The sequence below is a fragment of the Miniopterus natalensis genome, chromosome 2 (assembly GCF_054644295.1).
Source record: "Miniopterus natalensis isolate mMinNat1 chromosome 2, mMinNat1.hap1, whole genome shotgun sequence".
Classification (NCBI taxonomy): Eukaryota; Metazoa; Chordata; class Mammalia; order Chiroptera; family Miniopteridae; genus Miniopterus; species Miniopterus natalensis.
In genome coordinates, this window is record NC_142082.1 from 27167820 (window position 1) to 27190226 (window position 22407).

The 22407-nt window shown below is 39.5% G+C and overlaps 1 protein-coding gene across 4 annotated transcripts in view; it reads right to left on the minus strand.

The window, feature by feature from the left end:
- The window catches only part of ARHGEF7 (Rho guanine nucleotide exchange factor 7), a 123764-nt gene that overhangs the window by 38741 nt on the left and 62616 nt on the right, over positions 1-22407 (minus strand). For all 4 annotated transcript variants that reach the window (XM_087814225.1, XM_087814226.1, XM_087814224.1 and 1 more), the window contains 3 exons: positions 17649-17737; positions 8534-8628; positions 8206-8301 (listed from right to left, as the gene is read on the minus strand). In XM_087814225.1, coding sequence (XP_087670351.1) covers positions 8206-8301; positions 8534-8628; positions 17649-17737 — 280 coding nt within the window. The remainder of the gene's footprint in view (positions 1-8205; positions 8302-8533; positions 8629-17648; positions 17738-22407) is intronic.

Genomic DNA, 22407 nt, shown 5'->3' on the forward strand with positions numbered 1-22407 from the left:
AGACCTCCTTGTGTACCACCTCTATGAAAACAAAATATACAAATCATAGCACGCATAGAGCAGGGAGAAGTACCTACCTTCAAAGATGCTCTCTACAAAACAGTGAACTAATCCTCAACCTTTTCTCCAGCATCCAGATGCCAGGACCTGTGCAGAGCAGAGCTACAAACCCCAGTCCAAGCTTTTTTGGGTGGTGAGGAAAATAGATATCACAAAGCCTTACATTTTGCATAAAATGAGAATTATAAAATGTGGCTATATGGTAAGGTTTTCTACCAAAGTAGCATCAAGGTAGGCACAAGCAAAAATACAAAAGCCACCTTTCCCTTCAGGTGAAGATTGGGCATTGAGCACATCAAGCCCTCTCCTTCCCAAATCCACACTATAATGACGGTTACCTTGATTCTTTAGGAGCCATAAACTCACAAGAACAGAAAGAACAGAAAAAGAGATGATTAGAGCCAACTATGGAAGCTGAAAAGCAGATGATGAACGGTCAAAACTGGGCAGGGAAATCCAACTCCAAGACCACACCTGTGCCCCTAGCTATCAGGCCGCCCTAAGGCAGTGGGGCCACAAACATAGCTGGGTAAACGTCTGTGAGGCAGCAAGACACTCACCTCTGAGGACCAGGTCACTGGTTGAGCACACGAGCAGTGACTCAGAGCAGGGTTCCTTAAAAAACAGGAAGCATAAAAGGACACTGACCCACCCTCCCTCACCCCAAGTCTCCCTTGCCCACCAGAAGCCTAAAGCACAGACAGGAAGGATTATAACCTTCAAAGCAGGAAAGCCAAGAGAGACTTCTCTTCTTCTGAGAGAATCTGACCCAGAGAAACAGTGACCAAAACACAGTAACACCAGGGGTTCCCCAACAAAACAGTGAACGAGGTACAACCCATGGTCAACACTTTCACTCAAGTGTTTTAGTGCACCAATCTTAATTTTAAGAAGACACAGAAATATGACCAAACACTTTTTGGGGGGAAAAATCTAACAAGAACAACAAAGGACAGAAGGCAGGCGAATATGAAGGGGGCAAAACATTATAGTTACTCTTCAGGGAGCAGAAAAATATTCCAAAGAATTGTAATTAATCCTAAAAGAAATTACACAAGATCTACAAAAAAGAAAAGGATGCTTTTGTGGGAGGGAAAAAGGGGTTCTACAGAAAGTAACCTCACAGGGTGATCTGATCATAAATTCCTAACTGGGCAGGTCATGGTGGGCAGTCATGGCCCATACACATTTTTTAGTAAAAGGTTTTTCTTCTCTTAACTATCCTGTAATCCAATCCCCACCTTGCTTTCTCCCATCTCTATGTAATCTTCCTTAGTTCCCTCCTTAATTTCAAATGCACAGAAAGAAACTGTTATTCCCAAACGCATTTATCTCAGTCTGTTGACAGGATATTGCTTCCAAGTATATCCTCAGTTTGGCTCAAATAAAATATTACAGAAATTCTCTACAGGTTTGGACATTCTTACATTGACACCTTGAAAATAAAAACATTCAGGACAAAAATAAAGCTTTTGAAAATTAAAATGAAATAGCAATTAAGAAGTCAATAGGAAACCTGGAAAATGAAATTCTGAAATCTCCCAGATTAATGGGAAAAAGATTAGAAAACCAGGGTCAGGATAAAAATTCCAGATACAGGAAACAACCAAAAGAAACAAGTAAATTGAAGAAATGATCATAAAACTTAGCAGACTAAAAGACATGAATCTCCGGGAGGAAAGAACCCAAAGTGCGAGCAGGAGGGATGCAAAATGACCCAAACCAAATGCATCAGCATCGAAGTTCAAGGTCCTAGAAACAAAGACACTAAAGGATTTGAGGGAGAAACACAAGTTTCAAACAAAGAATCAGGAATTAGAACGGCCTGGGACTTCTCAACAACACTGAACCTTAAAACAGTGGACGGAAATAACTTCTGACAACTCTTCTCCATGCATCAGAATCAGTCTATGAACATGGACTAAGAGTGTACGCCTTCCATACACTCTTTCCTCAGAATGTTCTAGAAAATGAGAAACTGCAGCAAAAACAGAGGAAGCCACCAGCATCCAACACAGAGGTGAAAGGCAGCGGGAAGGCAGTCAAGGGAAGCTCTGAGACCATGCAGCAGGGCTAGAGATGAAAACCAGAAGGCTCCAGAGTGACTTCTAGAATATATCATTAATAAGTAGCTAATATATATGAATATGTTGTAAGAAATGAACATAAGCCAGGAATAAATTAGTGGTAGGTATAGAAAAAAACCCACAAGCAAACAAAACATGAAGGCAATTATCATCATTACTATTATGAGAGAAAGAGCGGGAAAGGCAGTTATTCTGGCCTAGAACATGACTCAGCTGTCAATAGCATTTACATAATGCAGTAACCGGCTTATCTGGGGTTTTACGGTTTAGTTCATTTATCCCTATCTTAAGTCAAAGGAAACTAGCATCTGCACTGCTAGCAGACTCTTTTCCAAGTGTGAACTCCTAAATGAGGTTTTTAATAGTCTTCAGGAATTAGCCACAGTTCTATCTCCAAGATAAACAGTCACTGACCTAACAACTAAACTTCAACTATTTATTCAGACACTAGGAACAGATTAAAAAAGATTAAGAAGTCTTCTCTACCTTAAAAGTGACTGCAGTCTTTTTGGGTAATATGAAACAAGTAGAAAAGTAGAGGGACTATAAGACAGCCGATGATGCCTCAATTTTATGTTACAAACTGCTGCCAGACCACAGAGGAGGAAACCACACGCCCTCCAGGAGAAGGCGCAAAGGCCAGCATCCTTTCTAAGTCACCAAAGACCAGTTATCACACACTGCAATGATGCTGCACCAGCTTTCTACCAGGATCTAGACACCTAAGACACATCCATTTTCAGACTACTATACAGACATTTGAGCAGGTGATGTTCAGGGACACAGTGCAATAGAACCTGGCTTCTAGAATGTGAGAGCTCTAGCAGGGAAACCCAACTGCCGAGCTGAGGGGATTGAAGGTAACTGCAATGAAGGGATGATAAAGTTTTATGAGTAAGAAAAGAGCATGGTCAGAGATGTGCACATGAAAATGGTTAAGTTATAATGATTGCATAATACTGCTCAGTGCTGTGCCATATACTATGTTATGATTTCACTTCCCACCAGGTCCAATACCAAAGCCCCTGATATATTCAAAGGAGAATGTACCTAAAATCTAGATCAATGGATTTTCATTTTTTATATTTCATCAATTAATTAAAATTAAACTGTATTTTAGTATGGCTTATATATGAACAATTACTTCATTATATAAGGTTTTGTTTCTTTCTTTGGCCCCACTGAGCCTGGCCCTAGAGTTTCATTGCCTCTCTCAAGCCAATTCTGTAAGAATTCACTATACTTGCCACCACCATATAAATACAGCTTTACAGTTTATAAGCCATAGTAATCCATACTCCCTAGATGGCACCAGCAGACAGAACTCAGAAAGATTACATGAGTCATCCTAAGACTGGAGCCTAGGTCATGTGCTAACATGTCTCACACATAACACCATCTAAAATCACTAAATTAACAGAACAAGCAAGCAAAACTTACAAAGATGATCAATGCAGAATATGACAAGTATTAAAATTGAGGATTTTTATTTTGTTTCTCTCTTGTGCTTCGAGAGGTTGTTTTGCAGAGTATGATAATACGTAGGCAGGGCGTGCAACATGGTGTTGACGCCAGGTGCGAAGGAGCAAAGGGTGCACTGGGCTGTTAATGTCAGCCACTTCCGAGGCCTTCAGGTAGTGCTAACACCAAAATCTGATAATGGAAGTGGTGTTATCAATGATCTGAGAACAATAACAATTATTATTTTAAAAATATACCTTTATTGATTTCAGAGAGAGGAAGGGAGAGGGAGAGATAGAAACATCAATGATGAGTCACTAATCCACTGCCTTCTGCACACCCCCTACTAGGGATCAAGCCCGCTACCTGGGCATGTGCCCTGACCGGTAATCAAACCGTGACCTCCTGGTTCATAGGTCGACACTCAACCACTGAGTCACACTGGCCAGGCATGAAGAACTTCTAAGATTTCATTTTCTACAGATTTTAATCTACTTTCCATCATAAAATACAAGTAAACCCAGAAAATACAAATGAGTTTATCTGAAAGCTTGTTTTGAAGTCATTGTTAGATTCTCAAGTCTCATTAAATAAAAATGTAATAGGATTTATAGTAAATCATTACATTATAGGGATCACTCTATCATTTAAAATAGTTATTTCAAAGGAAAACTGCATTTCAAAAACTATTTTGTAGAGCACTAGCCATCTCATCTCCCAGAGTCCTGAAGGCAAGGCAGGGGACTGTTGCACCAGAGCAGGGGCTGCTCCACGTAAATAGAGGGCAGGGGTGAGAAGAATTGGCCCTGGGAAGAACCCACTGGCTGCTGACAAAGAAGCAAAACTATAAATCAGAGACTCTCACCAGGGAAAAGAGTCCTGGGAATCAATCTGTCTTTCAGACTATAGTGACTGGAGCTAGGATGGGGTGATGGGGCCTGGGGGCTCTGGATTTAGTGACCTTGGGAAAGTCACTCAACCTCTTTGTGCCCTGTCTTTCTCATCTTTTTAAAATGTTAATACAGCAAATTGCATGAGGATGTTAAAAGGAAGCCTATAGTTTGTTTTGAATTGTGAGCATGATTACTACAGAAAACATGCTTCCAAGGAGCCTACAACACAGAGAATCATGATTTGAGAAACAGGAAAAAGACTGGGTTTTATATACATCTAGGAGGTTCCATTTCTGGTTATAACTAAGTTACTCGTATCAAACTTACTACCTGAAGGCACCAGAGAGCAATCAGTGGTACAAAGATTCTGAAGGAGGTCTGGCTTTGGAGAAGAAAAGGGCAGTGGACATGTCTGTTTTCTCTGCTTTTAGGCCAATGGTGGTTAACTCTGTGTTATGTGGGACAGTTAAACCCCTGAGCTGCTGGGAACTCAGGGGGAAAATCCAGGAATGAGAGTTAGAGAGAATGCAACCCTGAATTTTGTCTCTGAATTCTGCCCAGATCTCTGAAAATTTTCAGAATATTCATGATTAACAAGAGAGAGACAGAGAGAGAGAGAGAAGGGAAATGGTTGATAAGGAAAGCTAGTCTCAAACATCTATTTCATCATGGGAAATCTAATACTTCATATCTATGTACCATAACCTCGAGGAACTTGACCAAAATAATACCTAAGTCAGGCCAAATTCAGAGACCATATAAGGACTGAAGCCTGATTAGATATATTGATATAGTAGGCACTTCGACAGACATGAGCAGACTAGGAATGATAGGCCAGGTATACAAGGTCACCAGGGTGGAAAGCCCCGGGTGCCTAGTGTGGACGAAAAGGGGCCATATGCTAACCTAACTCAGGGAAGGCCCGCATGGCGGCCTTGCAAACTCAGAGACCTAAAGTAACCACGAAGAATGGTCTAAAATTAAAACTTTTTTAACTAAAAGCTGTTTATGGTGGGTAGTCATGTGCTAGGCCAGTACCTTCCCTGACAAAGGTCAATCTTTACCTTAACTGAGCCTGTCTATTGTCTTTTGCATCTATGATAACATTCCTTTGGAATGTCAGGGTAACACCCCTTTTTCCAGACCCCACAGGTCACAACCAGTGCACTAGGGCAGAGACCATAAATCCTCATTGTTTCATCATGTTAACTGTTGACTGTTAACTATCCTGTACCCACCTATGTAAAAGATGTATGTGTCTACCATTTTACTTTTCATTCAATCCCAGAGGTCCCCCGACCCCCACTTTGCTTTCTCCCACCTCTCTATCACCAATGGATTTCACGTAACCCACTTGTGTCATCTCTTTTGATTGCAATGTATAAAATAAGGTGCAAAACTGCCTTTCTCTGGAGCATTAACTCAATCCGTTGAGATTTTGCTTCCCGGAGAATGTCGACAGGCTCAAATAAACTCACAAAATTTCTTTGCAGGTTTGAATGTTTCTTATGTTGACACTAGCAAAGGGCAAAACTGGGAAAACAAGTATTACAGGGTGGGATCTCACCCCCGGGGTGACCTTTCTTCTCCTAGCACGCTGCTACAAGATGTGGTAGACCGCTTTAGAGGAGGAACAAGGGGGCAAGAGAACTGCCTCGTTCAACTCCCATACAAGCCCCCGCATGACCACTCCCTTAAGCATTAAGCCCTAAGGACAGGGAGGTTCTGATCCACATCAAATATTCTTAGGAACAAAGCTTTAAGCCTGCTGACCACAGTGACAGTTTTGGTCAACTAAAGATAACATTTAAGCCTCAGTTCTGTTTCAGCTTCAGGCCCAGGAAAGAGGAAGTGACACAGTGGCTGACATCAGGACCAGCTGCATAACTAATGACCCCCTATCCTAGGGCCAATCAACCAGTAGAGACCAGGACCAGGAAAGGAAACACCTGGGAAGCTGATGAATATTCTATTGAGATCCTCCCAAGGCCTCCCCTAAAATCCGTCTTTGCAAAACAGATAAAACCCCTTAAGAGGAAGGACCCAGTGTGCACTCTCCCACTCTTGAGCACACTGATGCCTTTCCCACTTCCCTTTACTCCCCCCAGGCACATATCTTTGCTTTCTTTCTCCTAAGCTCCAAAGGCCATTCTTTTGCCTCTGTAACTTGCTTCCTGAGTCCATGCAGCCCAGCTGGCTCACTTCTACCTCTGTGACTTTTTAAATAAACTTTCCCTTATATCTGAGTTCTTGGCTCTGAACTCTTTCTTATCTAAACTAAAGGACTGAGGTCTGACATCTGGTGTCGTTCACCATTAACATTCCTTTACTACCCTGAATTTGTTTTTAAATCTATACTGTGAAGATAGTAGTATCTGCCCTATTTCATAGGGCTGACATGAGGCTCACAAGAGATACTGTAAAATGTACTAAGTAAGTATTAATTTATTTAGTCTACATTACCTATGCTAGCAGGAAAGGGGAAACAAAAATTTACTTCCATTTTGCACACAATAGGCCTAGCCTCTTGCAAAGACCCCAAATGCTGCCAAACGATCTTCATTCACCAAAAGGAAAGCAAAGCGATTCTCAAACTACTCTTTTTATGATTATGTAAGTAATCTCATTTTATGCAAACCAAAATACTGCAAACAAACAAAAATGTGAATTTCTGTTTGAGAACAGAATTTGGTGACATTGAGCTTTCCTTGCCCCACTTTCCAATATGAAGCTCCTCTATGAAACCTTGAAGCCAAAGCTGAGAGAGCAAACCTACTTTCAGCACGGCAAACTGTTACCAATTTAAAGAACTGCTGGCACAGAGAGCAAGCCACCCTTCACCATTTCCAAGATTGAGAAAGACACGTGCAAAAAGCTGAAAGGAAAACCAGAGACCAACTAGAGAGAAAAAAGTTTTCTGGTCCTTCTGGTGGCTACAAAAATAAAGATAATGCAAAAATAAAAGGTGTTACCTTCCTTTATCAAGCCCACAAATAAACAAACATCAAATATCACCTGGTAGCCTAAAATCTCAAAATTTTTCACGTGCATTATGACTTTAAGTCATCCAACACCCAGTGGATATTAATATCCTGTAACTTCTGATGTTAACAAAGAATATAAAATAGTTGTCACACAGAAAAAAATCTCATGTCCAATCATCCAAAACATATCTGTCCCCTACCCCTGAAAAAAATCTTGGACAAGTGACAAAACCAAGTCCTTAATACATCCAAACAGCACATTCTGTATGTAGTGCTTTACAATTCCTCAGCTTCCTGATGGCTAGGAACAACACATTCTGGAAGATGGTGCTGGGAAGACTTGGCCTGCAAGGGTATGTACACACATACCTCCTCATGTAGCACATGGGTGGCAACTGGTGCCTCCACCCCCTTTCACATGCCATCCTCTCCTCTTCAGGGGTTATTCATCCCCTACTTTCCCCTGAACATCTTAAAAATCATCACTAACGTGAAATCCTCCTCCTTTCTCTGACCAGTCAGTAGATCCCTCCTTCAGAGATCACTACTATAAAATTTAGATAATCTAATAAACAGCTTTTGCTATAGAATATACCTAAAAAATTCAAAACAACCTAGTTTCCATCTTTGAAAATATAAATTCTAAAATTATGTTAAACTTGATCCTTGAAATACCAGTTATACCAATTTGAATTTTATAAATTTTAGCATCTTACTTACTTGGTGCATTCTTCTAAAGACTGTACGAGCATTTGCTGGAAAGAACATATTTCTTCTAGATTTCCCATTAAATATGAAGTGTTTGCTGAACTTAACCTAGAGCCAAGAAAAATAACAGTAAAAAATATGTAAACAGTTTTACTCATATTCCTCTCCCATCCCAATGCCCTATTAAAGTCTTAACCTAATGAACAAACTACTTAGGTCTAAGGCAAACTGGCACACTAAATTCTGTCCTAGTACTTCACCCTCTATTCTCTGAAAATACAAGAGAACAACCTAAGGTAACAACTATTCTACAGTTAACACAATTTATCATCTAACTTACTTTTCACTGGTCTGCAGTGGCCGTAGATAGGTTGAAAGCACAGTCTGAAGTTCTTTAGAATATTCATTTTCTGTTTCCAAAATATTCTGTAGCACCTACAATAAATGATGAGTATTATTAGACATTAAGATATTTATAAGTTTTTAAAAGTTCATCACCATTGTTCACATTGTTGCTTCTGTACAGTACTAATGTGTTTAATATCATAGACCCCTATGATTACTAAATCCATGTAATTACTATTACCACGGCTACACCAATGATTTCATCTTACTATCAAGCACATCTGACACAGGTATACCTAGAATGAGACTAGAATGAATTCCTTCATCATATAAGAATGCCAAATCTATAGATAAAAAGGAAAAACCACTGATAATCACAAAAGCACAGATGCATGAATGAATCTCTAAACACTGTTGTGCAAAAGAAGCCATTCACAAACCACGCATCCTGCATATTCCATTTATAGTAAGTTCAAGAACAGGCAAAACTAATCTGCAATGGCAGAAATCAAAAGGGGGGGGGGAGTATAACAAGGGGGAAAGGGACATGACATAAATTACTAGGGTAATGGACATGTTCTATATCATGATTTGGGTAGTTGTTACACAGACATAAACACTTGTCAAAGCTCACAGAATTGTATCCTTAAAATCTATGCATTTTAATATATATAAAGTATATTTCAACTAAAAAAAACATGATGTTTACTCTTTAGATTGCATCTAGGAAATCTAAATCAATTTCTGGGAACCAAAGACCTTCATTAGATAATATGATAGTCTCAGATCATCCTATACACATTTATTAAAAATTAAAGATCTAGCAGTATAAAACCACCTTTAAAAAGCCACTACAGGCATACCTCATTTTACTGCACTTCTCTTTATTGCACTTCACAAATGCGTTTACTTAACAAAATGAAGGTAAGACCCTCCTCCACTAGTAAAAACATTACAACTCACTCACAACTGCAATACTCACTTTATTGCAGTGGTCTGGAACTGAACCCACAATACCTCTGAGGTATGCCTATACTTTATTTAAAGATACCAGATTAACTGTAAATCAATTAATGTAAATCAGTTAAAATGTTTCCTGGTATCCTAATATTAGTGTAGCAAATTTAGCCAAAAACCACTTAACTCCTAAAAATATAATATAAAAATTAAAATATAAAAAATAAATATAAATTGCAAAACAGCTGAACTGAAGCATGAGCCTCTTTCCATCAGTAATCGCCAAGAGCAAAGGCTCCTCACAGGATAAGGCAAGAAAACGCCAAGGTCTGCAAGCGGAGCCAGGATGGGCAAGCAAGCCTAAGACTAATTACCGATGCTTACTACATTCCCCCCACAAAGCAGGGGGCTTGCAGTCTGAAGTTCTTTAGAATATCTCAAAACCTTTTCCTTTTACAGAGGAAAAGACCGAAGTGTAGAGAGATTAAGTTACTCATCCAAAGTCAAACAGCTAGTGAACAGCAGGGCCAGAACGTGAGCCTAGATATCCCTGACACTACACTGCCCACCACTGCCTTCCCCAGATACCAGACTTTAGGGTATGAGTCAGGGCTCCTATGGGACCTGACATGAGTAAAGAAAGTGAAATCCCTTCTTCAACTATCTTTTTCATCCCCAGCATCATCTTTAATGAGGAAATCACATTACATGTACTTTCTGAGAATCTACTACATGCACTAACATGTGCTATATCTTCCAAGACTAACAAATCATCCTAAATTAATGCTACAAAAGAAACTGCAGAGAATAAAGCTATTAAATATACTCAGTTTTCTCCCCCTGGTTTCTGATAATCAAAATGTATCTTTAAACATTTAAGAAAAAAAGTAAATCATTAAGCTAAAAACTTAGATTACAGCATTAATAAGTGCACCATGGATTGTTATTCTGTTCACAACTGTTTTCTGTGTACTCTGAGGAGAGACTACAGTCACTCATAAGTAAATGCAAACCTGATTAAATAACTTACATACTACACTATTTAATTTGAAGAGAATCAGAGGTTCTTTCACTGTGACACTGAACACTAGTTTTGCCGCTGAATGGGCCTATTCATGGAAGACTGGTGGAGTGAGCCAGAGGGAGGAGGGGCTGCTCCAGAGTTCATTCCTTTGTGGAGGAATCTGGGTGCTGATCCTATGATTATAATGTCATCCTTCGAAGAAATACTCATTAGACACAAATGTCAAAGAACCAGTGGACAGAGAACACAGTGTGACACCAGCCACTGCATCATCAGAGAATTATACTCAAACCTGATTTTCTCCTTCAAAAATAACATGAAGTAAGCCAAGTATAATGGGTCATGGAAGTAAAAATAAAAATGTCACAGATATGTACAATGAAAAGTCCTTTTTCAATGTTAAAACGAAGGTTAAATTATATGATTTCATGTCTTAATTACAAATATTAGGAATTATTAGCAACACTGGTTAGAGTATGCTTGAAAACCTAAATATCTATTTTATAAATAGAAAACAGTTCCTAGGAGACAGAAAAGGAAAACTGCGAGAAAACATTACTAGTGTGAGTGAAAGAATAAAACGACGTTTCCTCAATGGTAGCATTAAGCACAGCAGGCAGCTGTAAAAGCTTTCATAAAAAATGTAGTACCAAAAACAATCCTCTGCCAAAAAAGCTACATTTATTAAGGCAGTTTAGTTCGTTCATTTCTACTACTAGTCATAAACATTATCTTCAAATCGGTGCTAAAAACAAGTTCCATAATACTGCCATTCAAACAATCCAAGTTACACTTAGCTTTTCCAGAAAAGGAGGACCAAGACTTGGCTAACTGAGTCATGCTGACGCTGACTGTCCACTCTGCCAGGCGGCCACGAGTCCCTCCTTCCTAAGCTCATCAGCACATCTGTACTCCAGTCATCACCTTTCTTCCCTTTCTTGACTTCTGCACACTTTGGCTGCTGCAGGACCCCATGAGACCTAACAGCCAGGTTGCCAAAGTTCCATCGCACGAAGACAGGATGCCAGTGAACGTGTGCAGTTTTCACAGAAAGCAGTCTTTACTCCACAGCCGTGAAGAACGACCCAGCCTGAGCTCAGCCTGCGTGAGCTCTCCCTGAGGCAGAAGGCGTGGAGAACCAAGTCCAGCCAAACAATGGTGCCACACAGAAGGAGGACATCAGGGAAACCACACAGACAATCCCTGGACTATCAGCCATTACAGTAAAGCAAAACAAAGGACAACTGATGTCAGTAACTTGCAGACACATCGAAACTCATTTTATTATTACTATCATTAAAGTAGTGCGTAGTATTGCTGCTTTTACAAATCAGTTACAACTTTCATTGTAAATCTTGGTGTCAGATGTTTTATTTTATATGGCAGTGATAGTCCTTTAAAAATGAATAAATGATATACATATAAGAAATGAAACAAGTAACATTAGATAATTTTTTAAGATTTGATCCAAATAAAAAATTATCATAAACTAAAAACAAATTTCAAAAACATAATCCCGTATCATAAGCACAATGGGAAAAACTAAAGAATGGCACAATTGTTCTAACCCCTCTCCCACCCACCTAAACAGACCCTCCCCACACAAGGAAAAATAATCACTGCGCATTCTCTTTCGATCCAGTCTATTTAAACTGTATTTAGTACTTAAATTTTCAAACAGTAAATTATAAGATAGGACCTGAGCTGCAAATAAACTATCAGTCTCTAGGGAAAGGAGAGGAAGGAAGGGAAGGGCAGTGCTGCTGGAGGAAGCAATTCCTACAGCTCCTCCCAGCTCCACAAATCCAGAGGCCAAAAGGACACAGAGAAGCAACCCCACTCCCACACCCACTGGCAATTACTGATTTAATGTAGTCTGTTGATCTCTGCATGTTAATACTTAACAACATTAACTCTCAAAAAGACTTTGGAGGTGCCACATAAAATATTTTATGTTACTGTACCTATTGAAAGAAGTTATGTTATTATAGTATTTCTAAATCTGGGGAGTCACAAGGTCTTGGGATGTATTTCTTCCAAACACTAATACAATAGCTACAGCAAAGGCTGCAGGTTCACAATGATGTATGTCACCAGAGAAAGCTGGCCTTAGCAAACAAGCTGATGGGCACGACTGCACCACGATATGTGAGGAGCTGGTCTTGGGAGCCTGGCAGACATGGTGCTGCTGCATCCTACCTGGTACTGTAGTTGTCTATAGGTCTATCTCCTTTTTTTACAAAAAGGGGTATCTTTCTCAAGAGCGTCAGCTCCTTACTTAAGGTAGAAAGGAATCTTACAAACCACCTAATACAGCCTTCCAACCCAAACATGCAACCCTATTTGGAGCTACTTCTTACGTAACTCTATTAGTCAGGAGGTAATTATTTTACAAGACGGCCTTTTCCATGTTTAAATAACTCAGTTCTTTATTCGTTTAGCAAATGCTTAGCTCTACCCTGTGCCAGATTACTGCTATAACCTGAAAACCTTCATGTAGATCCTGATCTATATAAAACAAGGAAAGTATATAAAACAATGGGAGCAAAATTTGTCAAAGACATCAGCAGGCCCTCGCTGTAGATATGAAATGTGAGTGGGATATAAGAAAGGAGGGCAACAGTTCTCTAGGAAAGCCACAGGGGACAAAGCTGCATATCCTCCTATAATACCCACGGCATGTGAGATAACGGACTTTATCCATACACAGGCCCAAGCAGACACATCAGACTTTAAAGAACTGAAAGCAATCTTGATAAAGTTGGAGAGAAGCCAAGGGATAAGATATAGCAGCAAAATCAGGGCTGAGGTCAGGCTGCTCAATGTACACATATGATGTCAGGTCAGAGGCTCAGGCGCTCTCCCCAGCCCAGCATGTAGAGGTTCCAGGCAACTGAAGGAACAAAGGGGAAAAGGAAGGGGTACTATTTCTCTGGAGCACAGAAAAGGTCCATGGAAATTTGCTACAGTATTTTATGAAAGATGCATGTCTATTTTTTACATTTATTAAAACTAGTGATTGCTACCTATTATATCATATTTACATGTTTCAAAGGCAAAAGCTGCCCCATCTTTTCATATTTGGCATGATGGAAAGAGAGTCTGCTCTTCTCATACACAAAGGATACTGACATAACACTTTTAAGACTCAGTGTTTCTTCAATAAAACCTGGAAAATAAAACCACAATGTACCACTGAACATGTAAGGTCCTAAGAACCTGTAACTCCCCAGACGGACATATTTAAGAAAGATGATTCTCTAATGATGACTGAGGAGACTCCTGACCCCTTAAAAGAGGTGACTCAAGACCTTTCACTCTCTAGGGATGGGTACAACAGAAAAGCTTTCTCTCATCTCTATCAGGAAAGATGTCTATTACCATCCTGCAGGTGCAGTCAATGTTCCTTCATTGTCAAAATCCATCAAGCTCAGCCCTGGCCAGTGTGGCTCAGTTGGTTGAGCATCATCTCATGCACTGAAAGGTTGCCAGTTCAATTCCCAGTCAGGGCACATGCCCAGGTTGCAGGCTAGATCCCCAGTCGGGGTGCATTTGGGAGGCAGCCAATCGCTGTTTCTCTCCCCACCCCCTTCTTCTCGCGAGGAAAAAAATACAAAAACACATATCCTCAAGTGAGAATTAAAAATTATTAATTTTAAAAAAAAATTTTTAAAAAATAGCCCGGCCAGGCGTGGTTCAGCGGTTGAGTGTCGACCTGGGATCCAGGCAATCAGGGTTCGATTCCTGGTCAGGGCACATGCCCAGGTTGTGGGCTCGATCAATGACTTTCTCATCATTGATGTTTCTACCTCTCTCTCCCCCTCTCCTTTCCTCTGTTTGAAATCAATAAAGATATATTAAAAAAAAAAAAAAAATGAACAACACCTCAGAGACCTGTGGGATGCCACCATGCTTACCAACATGTGTATAATGGGAGTTCCAAATGTAGAGGAGAGAGAAGCAGATAATGAATCCTGCCATAATAATAGTCATAAATCACTAAGAATCACTTTTTACTTCCCAGTGTTTTTTGGTTTGTCTTGAACATTATACACCAGCAAAAAGATACATATCCACCAGCAGAGAGATACATTCATGCTTATCTCCTCTGTGTCTTACTTTCAAAATGTTTGTACCTCCACCTAGAACACTCTCCTTACCACTTTCCATTGATTCCCAACTTGAGACTTTAGTCTTTCATGTAACTGTATTTAGTAACATCAGCCCACAACGGTCATATCTCTTAGAGAGCTTTCTTATCTTTCAGTGGAGTTAAAAATGTCTATACCTCAGTAGTTTTCTCTGAAAACAAAACTGCAAAAGGAAGTATAAAAATAACATATTATCTACTATATTTTATTCTGTGTGTTATATATTCTGTCCTATATGCATTTTACCTTTTTATATAATTATAAATACAGAATTCAAGAAAGCTAAAACTGATTCCTGAATTAGTCGCTAATCACTGTGTCACCTTGGGCGAGTCCTTTCACCTCTAGAGCTTACTGTTTTCTCTACTGTAAAATGAGAGTGCTATACCAAAAGATGATTTCCCATGAATTCCATGAGTTTATGTCCCTAACTGCAATTTTAACATTCGCTATTTACTAATGTAGCCTATCTGAATTGCCAGCATCACTACTTTTGCACTTTGGGGCCATTATTAAGTAAAATAAGGGCTACTTGCACACAAGCACTTTGATATCACAACAGTCAAAATGAAAACTGAGAAGATTACTAAGTGACTGACTAACGGGTAGCATATACAGCATGCATATGCTGGACAAAGGGATGATTGCTGTCCTGAGCAGCACAGAGAGGGACCACAGGAGATTTCATCATGATACTCAGAACAGGGCACCATTTAAAACTTATAAAGTGTTTATTTCTGAAACTTTCCATGTAGTATTTTCACACCGCGGTTGAACTCAGTTAACTAGAACTGCAGAAAATGAGATCACAGAAAAGAAGGGACTATTTTAAACTCCAGCAGAAAATAACTAGTTCCCTCTTTGGACATCACTGTGGATTACGACTGCATCATTTACCACAGGAAGCCCTCCCCAGGAAAGAAAGCATATGTCTCACTTAAGAAAGCAAGAGGAAAAAGGAAGTTCCACCAGTTAAAGTTAAGTTTTTCTACTAAGAAATCCTGAAAAACCATAAAAAGACTTTATCTTTTTTTGGCTATGTGTACAAAACCACACATATACCATATTACATACTAAGAAGCAAAGTTGTTAGTGGAATCACATCCCAGGAACAAACACCCCACAGGCACAGGACTGAAGAGGAAGTGGAGGGCTGAGCATAATCAGGAAAGGAAGGTGCCCCTTGGAGTCGGGATACAGGATGTGCTTAGGAATCCAATGTGCTGATAGTTGACAAAGTTGAGATGGAAGTCAGAGTTCAGATGAAACAGATGAGATTGGTAAAAAGAAAAAGAAACCAGGAAAGGAGAAGGTGAGACTCCAGTGAAGGACTTCTCAGGAACAGAAGATCTGGAGTTGACCAATACAAGGAAAAGAAGTCAAAGACTGCTAATGGCATGTGTCCAGGACATCCCACGCAGAGACTAGTGAATGAGAAGTGGTAAGGTGAATTTATGAAATGGACACAGGAGGTGAGAAAAAACAATTAACTGTATCGATGCACTAGAACATATGCTGACAAGGGAGAAATTTCTGCCATTTCTATTCACTGCTAAAATGCCCAGTGCCTTTAACAGGGCCTGGCACAGACTGGGCACCTATTAACGATTTGTTAAGTGAATGAATTTTCTCTAAGACCAAACTGTTCTGTAAGATTTGGGGGCAAATGGGAGGTAAGTGCTTAGAAAGCTGAATATGCATCCACAGTAAAGACTGTGGCAATAGGTCAGTGTGCCAGAATTGACTCGTGTTCAAATCTATCACAACTGTCCAGGCCAGTGTGGCTCAGTTGGTTGGAGCATCATCCAGCACACCAAAAGGTCACGGGTTCAACTCCTGGTCAGGACACATACCTAAGTTGCAGGCTCTATCCCCAGTCCCAGTTGGGGTGCATGTGGGAGGCAACCAATTGATGTCTCTCTCTCCCTCTCTGAAGTGCAATGGAAAAAATATCCCCTGGTGAGAATTAAAAAAAATTATTATAAAAAAAATCTGTCACACCTTTTCACCATTTCTTAATAAAAGTACAGAAAATGATACACTCATGGTAAAAGCGTTGCTGCAAAGAACACTAATCAGTTGTTATTTCACTTCAAAAATTCTCATGGTCTTATATTTATATATCTCCTGGTCAAGAAAATAAAAGATTGGAAGTAGGGGTAAAAATAAGTAAGTGCACACTTTGCACAGAATTCAAAACATAACCATATTTTAAAAGTTTACTTTGCTTGTTTATCATACCAAGTAGATACATAATAGCAATGTAAAATTTCATCCAAATAAAGATTATCATTTTCTATTTTCTGTACAATATGCAATTGTGTAGGGACAAAGATGGTTTGGATTAGATAACAGATTTTAATACCACAGATATTTTTAAGCTCACAAATTGCTCATGCTAAGTTTCAAAATGCAGTCAAGTTTTAAGATTCTGAAACACTTGTCTTTACTAGATATGTTTAGGCACTCTCCTCTAACTTCATGCTATTTGATATTTGTACATACATATATATGTATACACACACACACACCCCAATCCCAGGAAAGACCATGTTAAGATACACTCAACTATATTGATCTAAAATACAATCTACTCCAAATGTAACCGTAATAGCATTCAATGCAAAATAGAGTCAATGCACATAAAATCTTTAAAACACATTATACATCTTTTTAAACTCTCACTTTTGAAGACTTGGAATGGTATGGGGATATAATCACAATACCAAGTTACGTGACAAGAACAAGGTACAACTGCATATATAATACTTAAAAGTATATATAAGATTATAAAATAGAGAGATTAGAAGGAAATATACCAAAACATTAATGGTGATTGCATGTGTGGTTACATGATGATGATTTTTATTTTTATAAACACATCATACTCTCGGTAGTTTACCTATATTCTATATTACTGAGTTTCTGAGACATTCAAAAAACAAGGTATTCTTAAAAAACATTTGGCAATTACTCACCACATTATAATAGCTTTTGTTAATGGCAGTCGTATCGAATCCTTTGGGAGGGCTTTTCAATGTTCCAGATTTGGGAGACACAGGCTTTTCTGAAATAGAAATGTAATGTAGTTTTACTGATCAAAACTAGGCACAACCAAATGCACCAGCCTCCCACACAGCTGAACATGACTGGTCGAGCAACCTTAACTGGAATAAACCATAAAGGGGAAGCTGAACAGAAGGCTGCACACATCTGGGAGGTACCACAGTGCCTTCACCCTCTTCTCATGCTCAGCAACCTTAGGTCAGGGAGCTGAGGAAGAGGTAAAATATTACCCAAACAGAATTAGAGAAAATGTTGGCGGATATGTGACAAAATTAAAATACCAAGACCCATGGTCTGTGCTATATTTCAGGGATTCTGATCACTCAGAATGCAAAAGTCTCTCAAAATAATATGGTCCGCCTCAAGGCAATAGACAAAAGAGAAGGAAGGCCATCCAAATGGGCAAAAATCAGAAAAAAAAACCTCTACCATAAGAACTTCCACACAAGTGACAACAACGAAAGCAGTCATAAATAGTGCAAGGATTCAAATATTTGTAAATTGCACGGCTTTCATTTCAACATCTATTCAAGAGATATTAAGCATAATCAGTACTGACGAAGTGCTTGCTGATAAATGGCTGTGTGTGTGTGTGTGTGTGTGTGTGTGTGTGTGTGTGTGTCACTGGTTCCATGGGGCTGGGTCTATCACTGGTTCTGTAGGGAGAAGTACGTCCCTCTACCATGAGTCCTAGGTGTGGGTTTGTCTATCACTGGTTCTATGGAATGGGTGTATCTATCTATCTCTGGTTCTGTGGGGTGGGTGTCTGATAGCTAAAAAGTGGTAACTATTCGCTATTACTAAGGAGTGGGGAAATGGTGAGAACATAATTTAGTGCTACCTTTCTGGAGGCCAAATGAAGAAACAGGTCTTCCCTTTCTTGCAATAAACTCCAAGAATGCTGAAAACAACAGAATTTAAACTCAGATGTTCTTAAAAAAAAAAAAAAAAAAAAGTGCGAGGGTCTCCTAGGTGCCAAAAGTAAAGGGGATGAAAACACTGGCAATGACAGGAAGGGGCCTGTGGGGGGTGAGCGATGGAGGCCCCAGGGACTGCAGTGCAAACCAATGCAGGAATAAGACACAGCCCTGGTGCAATCTGGGCAGAGTAAAATGGGATCATCTCTTGGTGACCTGTATGACTGATGAAAAGAAGCCTAGAAACTTCTGTCCAAGCCTCTTATCTGCTGGTCCAGAGGAAAAGCAAAAAAGTGTGCTGGCTACTCAGAGATTGGGTTCACAACCATTCAAAAATGAAAACTCAGAGTCAGACCCTGCCAAGGTACATCCCAAATCTACACACCATGCTCCTGCAGGACCACCAGGATTTGCCTAGTGCAAGAAAACCTCTAGGGAAGCAAATGTTACTCCTCTCTGCAGGAATACTTCTGCAACCAAAGCTACAAGGGTATCCCACTGAACCACCAGAACCACCACCCATTCCACACCAAAGAAGAGTGAGGGCTAGACAACATGCTTATTTCTAGCAATACCAAAAAACAAACAAAACAAAAACAAAACACCAAGATTCTGTTACCTTTATCCCTTTCCCTGCAGAGAAAACATTTATATCAAACACTGTTCTCACTGTTCTTTCACAGCTAAATTAATAACTGTCACTTTTAGCATTTTATGTCACTTTTTGATGTCAAAAATAAACAGAAAATATTAAGTGACAAACTTAGGAAGTGGCAGTGTGACTGCTCATTAAAGATCTGTGTTAGCAAATGACAGTCATATTTAAGTTCTCAAATCACTGCCAAGCATAGCTTATTACTCATCTCAAGTTAACTAGCACCTAAAGTAAGGGTTTAAAAAAAAAAAAAAAAAAAGCCTTTACTGTACAGATAATGAGCTACTTAGAAATGGGAGAGATTAACTCAATGCATCAGAAAAAATCCTCAGAAAAAACCTGGTGGATGCGTATGCACGTATGAAACTGTACGTGTGAGGATACAGAACATGACTTGTTCACCCAGCCAGCTTAGCCTCCAATGGGATTCATTTCCCAAATGCATTCACCTCACCACACTGCCCACTAATGACTGAGAGCGTCCATGTTTATAATGACAGCAGCAACCAATGTCACTCACTCCCAGAACCAGCCCTGTTGTTTTCTGTCCTTCCATCTCCCTTGAATTTAAGAAATTCTCTATTTTGTGTGTAAAACACATGTCTGTGTGTATAAAACGCAGTAGCTATCCATGGGTTTTACATAGCAAAAAAATGTGTACAGAAACCAAATGCTAAGTAACAATGATGTATCCCCCATAAAATAGTACAGATTCAGAGAAAATAATAGCAGGTTTGCAGCAAGCATTAGAAATATCCTTATGCTGACTCTGAATATATTTGTCTTTAAAGAGGAACAATTTCAAAAAATTACATACAGGTCAAAGGTACAAATACATGAAACTTGACCAGAACACTGCCCTCTCTCACCACAAGAGGGCAAACAATCAGAGCTCCAAATGCTTCCCCAAGAAGTGGGAGAAATTGGACAGGCTTGAGAACTTTTCTGGAGTATGCAGCCCTAAAGACATCCTTTAAAGGTAGATCTCAGTTTTGTTTATTCACCAAAATATTTGTAAATCAAATCAAAGGAAAACCTCACAATTTAAAGGAAGTCAGTGTTTCTGCTTCACAAGGAAAGAATCCTGACAAGATCACCAGTTAGAGGAGCCTATATGTTTAAGACCTGGCATATTTTACTTACAAAAAAATGAAGCATTAAGTACACTGTAAATTACAATGCTTACATTATACACACTTTCCAAAAAACATCCTATTCTAAAATCAGAAAACCACATAAATTACTAAAAAGATGCAATACTGAAATGTCACTGTGATACTAGCATTTTATTCTCAGTTATAAAGTAATATAATAAAATATGTGCTTTTGCATATTTCTCTCTCAAATGCTGACATTTAAAATCAGACAGGGATAACTTTCCTTAGAATATACTCAGGTAATTTGAAAACACTAGGGATGAGAAGTTATTCCTAAAAGAAATTATCCCTTTGGTTCAACTGTGACATAAAGAATAATTAGCAATCCAGCCAGAGTGGCTCAGCAATTGAGCATCGACCTATGATCCAGGAGATCTCAGTTCAATTCCCCACCAGGGCACATGCCCAGGTTGCAGGCGCTATCCCCAGTAGGGGGGGTGCAGGAGGCAGCTGATCAATGACCCTCTCATCATTGATGTTTCTCTCTCCCTCTCCCTCTCCCTTCCTCTCTCTGAAATCAATACTTTTTTTTTTTTAATTAGCATAATAGATCACTAATATGAGCCAATGCTACTCCTTATACCTTAAAAAATAAAGAGAAAAAAAAGTCTCCAGAGTTACCTGAATATGCAAACTAGGGAGTCCATGTGACACCCACCAAGAGCTCTTGAACAACAAATGGATTCATGTACCCTTATTTAAAGGGTCTGGGTGTCACTGTCTCTTTGTCTCTGTGTCTCTCTGCCACACACACACGGAAACTCAGGGTAAGATGAGAATTGCAGGCAAAACAAAGTGATGCAGTCATTCCTGCCATGAGTAAACACTTATAAATATGTAACGGCTGGTTCTTCTTAGAGCTGCATCTGTCCCCATGCCTCACATCCTACTCCAAAAATGGGACCTGAGAGCAAGATATGCACGCTACATTGCTGAACTTTAAAAGGGTAACAGTGTGCTATGAAACCAACTACAGTTGATTCTTACACAACAGGGGTTTGAAATGCACGAATCCACTTTTGTTTGGGTTTTTTCCCAAAAAAATACTGGAAATATATATTTTCTTAATAACATTTTATTTTCTCTAGCTTACTTTATTGTAAGAATACAGTATATAATACATATAACATACAAAATGTGTGTTAATCGACTGCTTATGTTATTGGTAAGGCTTCCTCACTTGGATTTTTGGCTGGGCAGAAGGTGGCACCCCTAAGCCCTATGTTGTTCAAGGGTGAATTGTATTACCAGAAGGTGATGTTGATGACATTCAAATCCATTTGAAAATAACTCCCAGAAGTCGCCTGAAGAGAACTTTGAGACCCACAAACTCTTATCTTTCCAGTCTAATTTCCAATGGTTAACTTTGAAAACTCCAAGAAGAGAAATACATGAAAAGTACAAATTCATTCATTTGTATTCTTACTATCAGACCAGAATTCCCATTTAAATGAGTCATTCACAGCAGAATTCAAGAAAGCTCAGATTCAACAGACATCTGCCCAGTGGGTTCCACTCCTGATGATGTACCCATTACAAGCTCTGTGACCTCCTGATGGTGTGCCAATTACGTTCTGTGACCTCCTGATGGTATGCCCATTACCAGCTCTGTGACCTCCTAATGGTGTGCCCATTACTAGCTCTGACCTCCTGATGGTGTGCCCCATTACCAATTCAGTGACCTCCTGGGTGTGCCCATTATCAGCTTTGAGACCTCCTGATGGTGTGCCTCATTATCATTATTGTGCCCTCCCAATGGTGTGCCCATTACCAGTTCTGTACCCACTTCATCCTCACTGGTAAAGGGAAAGACCACCTCATCCCTCCCCTCCCTCCTTGACTCCAGCATCCTCCTGGAAAAGGCCCAAGTGCTCTTCTCTTGTCCCCAAGAGAAAAATGAATCACTGAAATGTGAGACTAGCCAAAGAGCTGCTGTTCTCAG